The sequence below is a fragment of the Varanus komodoensis genome, unplaced genomic scaffold (genome assembly GCF_004798865.1).
Source record: "Varanus komodoensis strain SLA01 unplaced genomic scaffold, ASM479886v1 scaffold1, whole genome shotgun sequence".
Lineage (NCBI taxonomy): Eukaryota > Metazoa > Chordata > Lepidosauria > Squamata > Varanidae > Varanus > Varanus komodoensis.
The window spans coordinates 58,367,326-58,377,436 of record NW_025335268.1 but is presented as its reverse complement, the minus strand read 5'-3'; the positions used below and the strand labels follow the sequence as shown (position 1 = coordinate 58,377,436).

The 10,111-nt window shown below is 45.4% G+C and overlaps 1 protein-coding gene across 1 annotated transcript in view; it reads right to left on the bottom strand.

Moving 5' to 3' along the window:
• SEC63 (SEC63 homolog, protein translocation regulator) overlaps nt 1-10,111 on the bottom strand; it is a 52,688-nt gene that overhangs the window by 27,916 nt on the left and 14,661 nt on the right. The window contains exons 5-6 of the mRNA XM_044426909.1: nt 9,654-9,715; nt 9,072-9,130 (exon numbers count right to left, since the gene is read on the bottom strand). Of these exons, the coding sequence (XP_044282844.1) occupies nt 9,072-9,130; nt 9,654-9,715 (121 nt within the window). The remainder of the gene's footprint in view (nt 1-9,071; nt 9,131-9,653; nt 9,716-10,111) is intronic.

Genomic DNA, 10,111 nt, shown 5'->3' with positions numbered 1-10,111 from the left:
CGTGGCCTGTCTCGATCCGGATGGTATGGAGAGACCATGGCCGTGAGCAGCACCCGAACAGTTGGATCCGAAAGTCAGAACGGAAATGGTCAAAATCGTCGTTGGTACCGACGGATTAGTAGAAGCTCTCGGGTTCGTTGCAGTCGAATCTGTCATCGGCCCCGATGGAACGTCAATCATCGAATTCGCCATGCTGTCAGGTTCAATGAGGGCAAGTCTGGGTGACGAAGTGTGCCATCCATTTGCGTTATAAGGTATGGAAGCACTGGAAGATGAAGAAACTCCCCGTGGGAGATGTCGAGCAGTTTCGCAAACCACGCTTGGCGTGGCCACCAAGGGGCAACTAGTATCCCTGATGCACGGTCGCTCACTATCTTTGCTACGACCTTAATCAAAAGAGGGATCGAAGGAAAAGCATAGAAGTTGATGTTGCCCCAAGGGATCATGAATGCATCCCCTAGGGATGCTTGTCCAATTCCCGCTCTGGAACAGTAAGTCTCGCATACCCTGTTCTGTTGGGTAGCAAATAAGTCCACATCGGGGAACCCCCAGCGCCTGAACAGGTGGATGCGCGTGCGAGGGTCCAGTTCCCACTCGTGAGAAGTGAAGATGTGCCTGCTGAGAAAATCCACGTGCACATTGTCTGTGCCAGTCAGACGAATGGCCATCAGAGAGATGTGTCTCTGAATGCACCAGTCCCAAATTCTCATAGAAAGCCTGGCTAAGGTCGGTGACTTCGTCCCTCCCTGTTTGTTCAGATAAAAAACGGTCGCTATATTGTCCGAAGTTATCTGAATGATCTAATGATGAAGGAGGTTTTCGAAAGAACGAAGGGCCTTGAAGACTGCCAGTAGCTCCAAGAAGTTGATATGATTCATGGATTCTAGACGAGCCCACGTTCCCTGGGTAGACAGGCCAGAGCATATCGCTCCCCATCCTAGAAGAGACGCGTCGGTACCGAGAGTTATCGTAGGAGGTCGCGCCCTGAAGGGGACTCCCATCACTAGATTGGTCGGCTTCAGCCACCAGCACAGGGAGTGGAGCACGGAAGACGGGATCCAAATGAGTTTCGATTGTGGGTCCCTTTGAGGATGATACACCTTGTTGAAGAATAGTTGTAATGGGCGAAGCCGAAGTCTGGCATGTGGAACTACGGCAACCGAGGAGGCCATATACCCCAGGACCCTCTGGATGGATCTCGCCGTAACCGTTCCCTGTCGACGGATTCGATGGATATGGTGAGCGAGGGTCTGCTGTCTGTCCCGAGGAAGGAAGGCTTTCTCCAATGTCGAATCCAAGTGGGCTCCAATGAAGGTGAGCGTCTGTGTCGGGAGAAGAGAAGATTTCTCTGTATTAATACGCAGGCCCAAACTATCTAGTAAGGTACATGTTGAACGGATGGCATCCAAGACTCCTTCTCTGGACTGCGAGACCAACAGACAGTCATCAAGGTATGGGTAAATCTGTATGCCCTGAAGGCGCAGGAAGGCACAGACAGGAGCCACACATTTGGTAAAAACTCTCGGGGCCGTAGCCAGTCCAAAGGGTAGAACTGTAAACTCATAAAGTTGATTTGCAACCGCAAAACGAAGGAAATGCCTGTAACTTGGGTGAATTGAAATATGGAAGTAGGCGTCCTTCAAGTCCAGTGAGGCGAACCAATCCCCTCTCCTCAACAACGGCAAAATGTTTTGAAGGGTGGTCATACAGAATTTTTTCGGTACAATAAACTTATTCAAGTTCCGTAAATTCAAAATCGGACATAGATCACCATCCCGCTTGGGAACTGTAAAGCATCTGGAATAGAATCCGTGAAGTCCGTCAGAAGGAAATACTTGGCGAATCACTCCTTTTCGGAGAAGTTGGTGTATTTTGTCAAGAAGTACCGGTGAACATGAAGTAGACTGGATCGGACTCGATGGAGGAACGATGTCAAATTCTATTCGATAGCCGTGTTGAACGATGGATAATACCCACCGGTCAGATGTGATGGACTCCCAAATGGGGAGTTGGCTCCGGAGCCGATCCCCAGATGAGAGGGAGTGGCTATTTGAGGCGTACGAGGAGTGGTTCGCCAATCCCGTCAATGCTGCCTGCGATCGTCAAATCGGCAACGGCCCTGCTGGTATCTTTGTTGAGGTTGCTGACGGCGGCGTTGTTGTTGCTGTTGCTGCCTATGTTGAGGCTGTTGCCTGGGGTGATATTGCTGCCTGTAGGGCGGATGGTTCCATGGCCACTTACGTTTGGACAGTGATTGAAGCTCCATTCGTCGGGCCGTCATCCGAGACTCATGGAGTTTCTTGAGCTTGTGGTCCGTCTTAGTGTGGAATAGCCCGGACCCATCGAAGGGCATTTCTTCGATGTGCCGTTTGGTCTCTTCAGGGAAATTGGCGCTCCGTGGCCACGCATGTCTCCGAAGAGAGACGGCACCAACCAGTGCCCTCGAATTGGTGTCCACATGGTGCCTGGCTGTGGACAACTGCTGCACCGCCACGTGCATTGCCTCTTTGATGAGGACCTTGGCCAATTCGCCCTGTTGATCCGGGAGGGCCGAGACGACATTGTTGAGACGCTGCATTATGAAATACTGGTGTCTCACCAACGTTGCCTCGTAATTAGAGATACGCAACCCCAAGCCTGAGGCTGCGTAATCCCTCCTGGCCAGTGAATCTATCTTGCGGCCCTCCTTGTCTCTCGGCGCGGTATGACCCCTTGCCTCTCTTCCCTGGGAGGACTCCACCACGACCGAGTTCGGCTTGGGGTGTCGGAGGAGGAATGGAATGTCCTCCTCCTGAACCCGGTACATGGCTTCATACCTCCGGGATGTAGGTTGAGGATGGGATGGCAAGTCCCAGGGCTGGGTCATCGCCTGCCGCAAGGTGGTAATCAGTGGCAGGACAATGGAGGTGGACTGCTCCCCGCAGACGACGTCGTACATTTTGTCCGTAGACGGCCCTGGCCGTTGGACAGCATCGATGTCCAAAGATTGGACGAGCCTGCCCATCAACTCTGCAAAGGACACATGTGACTCATCCGGTGATGCGGGGCCCTGGGAGGTTACCGCGGCATCAGGAGAGGTCGAATCCAAATCGGAGTCGTCGGAATCCGCGCCGTAATGAGGAAGAGCCAAAGAGGAAGACTCTGCTGGTGAGACGGAGCGGCTGCTATCATCCCGTGGTACCGGGGATGAGCACCTTGGATCCGGATGGGGCGAGCGGTCACGAAGGTGAAATTGTGGTTGATCCCAACCGGATCCCTAGTATCCGGTTGAGTATGGCTCATTCCAAGGTGGATAGTAGGGACGACGCCAGTCCTTGACCCTCTCGGACCGCTGCTCCCTAAAATGGCTTCTGAGGGTCCTAGGCGGGGTGTCAACCACATCCGCCTCCAGCGTAGCCGCAGGCATAGGGGTTGGTGACCTAGCCCTGGGGGGAGAGTCCTGGACCTCTCCATCCGAGATCGAACCCCGTTGGACAGCTGGCGGCGGTTCAACCAGGGGGTCAGCCACACGGCGAGGAGACCCTTGAGGGGTGACCCTCATGGCTGCCTGGATCGCCGGCTCGGGTGGTGTCGGCACGGTAGGAGGCGCCGATACCGACGCTACTGTCGAACCCGAAGTATGGTGTCGGGGTCGATCCGGATCCTTAGCCTTCAGGGTCGACTTAGAAGGCTTCTCCTACCTGGCCTTTTTGGCAGGTTTTACAGCCTCGGCATGCTTGCGCTTCTCCCTTTTTTTCTTAGGAGAAGCTGGTGGGGCCTTCAAAGCAGAGGCACCTTCATCCGATGGACAGGAGGGCAGTACCACCGCAGCCGGGCCAGGCTTCGGAGCAGTGACCAATGGGTCGGACTGCATGAGAGCCCGATCCCACAGGAGTCTCCGGAGGCGGTTCTCCCGGTTTTTTCTGGCCTGTTTGGAGAAGGCCAGACAGTGGGAGCACCTGTCAGTTCTATGCCCCTCCCCCAAGCAGAGGAGGCATAGATCATGCGGGTCAGAGACATTTTCGACCCGCACTCCGCACATTTGCGGAAGGCCGCTCGCTGCGCCATCGCAGAAAGAACAAGAAAAGGAGACAGTGCAGAGGGTAAGAATATATATATATATATATTTGTTTTTTGTTTAGAAGGAGAAATGGAACACTAGAACGATAGATGAAGAAACTAGAAGTAACAAGAGTTTTAGGGATATAAAAACTGGGAATGAGAAGAAGACAATAACTACGAGGAAACGGTCAAGCGAAAGATGAAAGCGGCACGAGGCACAGCGAACAGCGGTCACAAAGACTGAACAAAATGGTGGACGCTCCGCTCTTTATAGGCCATGGGGGAGGGGAGCGGAGCTTCCCGCCAAAAACTGTTAGCTGTCAATCTTCCGGCCAAAGGCACTGCGCAGGAGCAGAGCCCATATGTGTGATGCACAGAGGCCACGACAAAGAACATTTACGATCAACTGCGTGAGAAAGCTAAACATTTTCATGCATACTCAGTCGCTCTTGATGAGAGCACAGATGTCACTGACACTGCGCAGCTCACAACATATGTCCGTGGTGTTGATGACAATTTTGATTCCAATGCATGGCCAGACCACCACTCAGCAGATATTCCGCCAGCTGTGTGATGCCATTGCAGATGCCGGCTTACAATGGAAGAGTTTTGCTGGAATAATAACTGACGGAGCGCCATCAATGACAGGGAAGAGAAATGGAGTTGTGGCACTTGTTCAAAGACAATTGGAAGAAGAGGCTGTGGAAGAGGTCACTGCTCTGCACTGCATTATCCATTAGCAGGTCCTTTGCAGCAAATGCCTGAAGTTTGACAATGTGATGTCTGACCTTGTGAAATGCATCAACCATATCAGATCCAGGGACTTAAAGCACCGGCAGTTCTGCGCCTTTTTAGAGGAAATAGAGTCAGCATATGAGGATGTGCTCTACTACACCGAGGTACATTGGCTTAGCAGGTGAAACATCTTGAAGAGGTTTTTTGAGTTGAGAGCAGAGGTGAAAACCTTCATGGAGAAAGATGGGATGGCTGTTCCTGTACTAAGTGATCCCAAATGGCTCATGGACTTAGCTTTTCTTGTTGACATCACACAGGAGCTGAATGGACTGAATAAGAAATTACAAGGCCAGGGGCAGCTTGCCAGTGCTGCCTATGACAATGTCAGAACATTCTCCACAAAACTTGTGTTATGGAAAGCCCAGCTTTCTCAGACAAACCTCTGCCATTTCCCAGCATGCAAGGCACTCATGGATTCTGGCACACCATTCAGCGGTGAGAAGTATGCTGATGCCATTGTAAAGCTACAGGAAGAATTTGATCACAGGTTTGCAGATTTCAAGACACACCGAGCCACTTTTCAAATTTTTGCTGACCCCTTCTCCTTCTATGTGGAAGATGCCCCCCTGTGCTTCAAATGGAGCTAACTGACCTGCAGTGCAATTCTGAACGCAAAGCCAAGTTCAGGGAGGTGAGTGGAAAAGCAGACAAGCTTGGACAATTTTTGAGAGAATTGCCCCTTACCTTCCCTGAGCTTTCCAGGATGTTCAAGCGGACCATGTGCCTTTTTGGGAGCACCTATCTGTGTGAAAAGCTCTTCTCCACCATCAACTTTAATAAGTCAAAGTTTAGGTCCAAACTTACTGATGAGCATCTTCAAGCCATACTGAGGGTCTCAGTTGCTTCCTCCTTCAAGCCAAATGTGGCTCAGCTGTGTAAGAGCAAACGCTGTCAGGTCTCTGGCAGCAAGGAGTCGGACGAAGTAAGAGAAGCCTATGTTCTGAAGAACCGTTCATGTTCTGAATTATTATTAGTAAAGATTGAGAAGATTGGATCAGTTGTACTTTTTTTGGAATACTTAAAATCCCTTTTTTGTGGAATACTTGATGCAGCCCAGCCTCACCCAGACTCTACTTCCAGCGGCCCCCAGGTAACTTGAGTTTGAGACCCCTGCTCTATATACTGTTCCACTCCATCTTCTAAGATTTTTTTTCAAATCTGTACAAAAAAATCACAAAGTTAAAACTGGTCATGTATTTCTTTCTCCACATAGATAATTCTGCTGTCTACTCCTGTGATCAATCTTTTCCATTTCTCTTTTGATGGAGAAATTACACTAGATATCTTCCAGGTTTGTTTGCTTGTTCAAAGTGTTTTTGTTTTTTAAAAAGTTAGTTTCTTCTGAACTTCCTCTGTTTCAATCAAATCTAGCTGATTTCTTAATTGTCTAAGTTCGATTAAAGTTGCTTTATCTTCTTATGACAATCCTTTAATATTTGAATTCTTTCAAGGAGCTTTGCAGTTTGTTCTAGTTTTTCTTTTTCCTTTGAAGTCATTAGGTTCCCCCTCATCTATGCTTTACTGGCTTCCCATATTGTTGTTATGGAGACACCATTTGTATTGTTCAATCCAAAGAACTTTTCTAAACCTCTTTCACATTTCTTCAATATATCATCGTGCAATAAAAGGTTGTCATTCACTCTCCATCTTCTAGCTCTCAATTGCTCATCTTGCCAGATAATTTCTAATGAATGGCGGTACAAAAGTATCTTAGCTTGAATCCTTACAGTTTTTAGATTCAAGACCAAAGTTTTTGAAATCCAATACATGTCTATCCTTGAATATGTGTGATGTCTGTCAGGAAAGAAGATGTAGACCCTAGTTTTTGGATTTTGAAATCTCCATGCATCTTCCAACTGCAACATTTTCATATAGTTAAAAAAAAATAGGGGAGTCTGCCCCCTTTCATTTGCTTTCACTTGTCTTTACTGGGATCTAAAACTCCATTCATGTCCCCACAAATCAGTATTTCACCCCCCTGAAAGTTCATTAGAGATTGAAAAAAAATCGTAAAATTTCTCTTTTGCATCATTTGAAGCATATATTGGTGCCAAAGTCTCTTTGCATTTGAGCATCTCATCCTAAAAATGATACATCAACTGGTCCTTCAGTTCTTCTATAATATTTAGGCTTTGATTGTTCACGTAAATCACAAATCCCTTTCCTTTTTGGTATCTGCTAGGGATTTGTACTGTCTGCCCAACTTCTTGCATTTTAAAATGTGAGCACTTTTTTCTTTATGTGGGTTTCTTGAATACATATTATATCTGCCTTCTGGTTTTTTAGAGAGTTAAAAACTTTGATATGTTTAGCAGGGGAATTCAGACCATTAATATTTATTGACAAGATTTTCAGTCTGGCTTTTTAATTTGAGCTATTGCTCAGTGTTACTTCTTCTCCTACCTCATTTCATAATTAGCTGTACCAAGTTCTCTCCACTTTGAGGGTAATAATTCATTATCATCCACACAGATTTCATCCCTATTCATCTTATCCCTGAAAGTCTCTAATGCCATTGTACATCTCTTCCTTTGCTTCATAATCTCATAATTATATTACATATCAGTTTGGTTCCAATTTTAGTTCTAAAATTACAAGAGAATAATTTCTTCCAAAATGTTATAACATCCTTAAAATAAGTATTAATTCATTGCAAAGAGTAAAGAAAAGGATGGACCATGAGCAATATTTAGGAGAGCTAGAAAAGTGAGGAGAGGAAGGGAAAAGGAAAAGACAGAATTAATTTATTTGGTTATGTTAAACCCCTAAGAGTGTGTTCAATTAGTTAATTTCTTGTTATTCTATAGTCCATTTTTATTAATTCAATATTAATATAGGTTAGTTTTCCCAGGGAAAGAGCTGTATCTTTTTCAGTGGGTCTAACCAGTTGTCAGTGACTCTGTCCGCTGCGCAAAACTGATGCTCTTCTAATCCTTCTATCTCCTCCAAGCAAATCCTCCCAAGTTCAATTTTTCCAAAGCCCAGCAGATGGCGCAAAGAACACAATGTCAGAGTCACCAAATTAGGAAACATTTAATTGGGTCATACTTCTTAAGGTCCCAAAGGCAACAAATCCAAAGTTCTCTGTTCCCCCTTGGTCCAGAAGTACGGTTATTCAAACATTACACATCTGCTGTTAGGGTAGCTTCAGATCATTTCTCAGCCAGTCCTTAAGAAAAGTGGTTTCTTTTCAGCTCATTTTCAACTCAGAGAGGAGGAATGATGCCTGATCAGCAGAACTCACTCTTCCCCACCCCACCCCACACACACACCAGCAAGCTCCATTCAGCACAAACTGCTCAAATTAACAACCATCAATATTCAATCGATCATTCTTAGCCTCCTAATTTGGTCACCAAATGACTTTATATCTTTCTGGCTTTGCATCCCAGTTTGGAGTTAGATGTGAGGTGGATGATTGTGCATTAGCTCTGTTGTTACACCAGATGTTCAATAAAAACAACTGTTCATGCTTAAGCTCCATTTGGATGTGCAAAATATTGTTTTTCAAGGTTTTTGTTGTTGGAGATTGCAAGTTATAGTCCCTTGGCCTAGGAGAAGAAAAGAAAAGAAAAAAACTTGGAAGGGAAGAAGGAGAATCAAAAGAACAAGTGTCTGGGAGGCAATTTAAAAATAGTTCTTTGTTTACCTTTTCCTGTCATCTTAAATGGTATCAGAACAAATCAGGTATTCAGGCATTCCTGATAAACCTGATTGATCACCTGCCACAGAGTCTTTATCATAAAGGTGAAGAGAAGGATTAGCCTTCCTTTGCCAGTAAATAGATGCCAATCGACAAGATAAAGTAGAGAGCAGTCAGAAGTTGCTTCCTTCAAGTCACCATCTTCCCAGAACTCTCCTCTCATGAAAGTGCTTTTGGTTGTGTTCAGATAAAACAATTAGTGGCAGAACAGGCTAATGGACCTGCAAGTACAACAGTATCTACCCAGCAGAACAGAATCTCCAAAACTTTCAAACAAATCACAGATAGATAATATTGTACCATTCCAACTTGTAACAAGCAGGTGGATATTAACCCTTTGGGCCACAACTCTAAATGAAACAAGTGTATACTCTTGCCATAACTGGCTACAGAAAACCCAAAGTTTATGCATATTGTTTACATACCACCTTTCCATAATTAAGTATGGAAGCCCTGTATGATCACAGGTGTTCTGCACTGTAGTCTTCAGTTTCACAAAGCCAATTTAAAATTGAACAGAATGCTGCCTTACCAAAATAGAATTCTTCTGATCAACAATCCAAGCTGGCAGTGCAATCCCAAAGCTTGTAGCTACAAAGAACAAGAGAAAAGTTATGAAATACAGCAAGAATGCAGACTTGAATGAATCCACGCAGTTATAGAAGCTATCTATTTGTGTAAATTTTTAACATAAACTTCTACTTCATGTTGGGAAAACTGAAATGGCTATTTTTCAAACAGCCAACTGTGCAGACATATAAATAGGCTTTTGAAATTATACAAAACCAACTATATTGACTGTGCAGAGGTCTATTAAGGGAGCTGACACTCAAGAGTCCATTCTCTTTATGAAGTTCTTTCATTGCCTGTGCATGCCTTGAGAGACTAGATTAGTACTTTTCCATTCAGTTCCATCACAGTCCACTTGATGCCCACCTGAAGAATGTGCTAACTTGGGACACATTGCTACTTCTCAGATTAACTTCCCTCAAGAATTGGTACAAAGATAATTGTGTGAACTGTAAACTTGCAGCAAACAAAATGAGTAATGCAACAAACAATAAAGGACCACAGAGCAAAAGTGGAGCACAGATATAATAAGTAGCAGGTTTACCTTGTGGCCCATCAGGATTGCCAAATTCTTCCCAATTTTTTCGAGATTCTTCATCAGTTAAACTAACAAAAGGAGGTGGAAAACATTTTAGAAAGCATGTCACCGCTTGTGGCAAATAGCCTGGTCATAAGGCTTGCTATATACATAAATCCTTCAACTGATGACGTGAGAGAATGATCTAGTCTGCATGTCATGGTGGGAAACAGTGAGTTAATTTAACCAATTTGTCACAATGCATGCCAACTGTATTCCATTGGCATTTGAATATTCATCCCCCTACTGAGCTGACAGAGGTTGCTATATGACATCTGAAAGTGGACACTATGGATGCATTCGCACAATCATGGAAGGAAAGAAAGCCAGAGTGACTTATTTTTCCTCCACTACATGTCAGTTGCAAGCCACCTAATTATAATAAATACTCTGACTGGGTGTGCGCGATATCATGATGTCCAAAT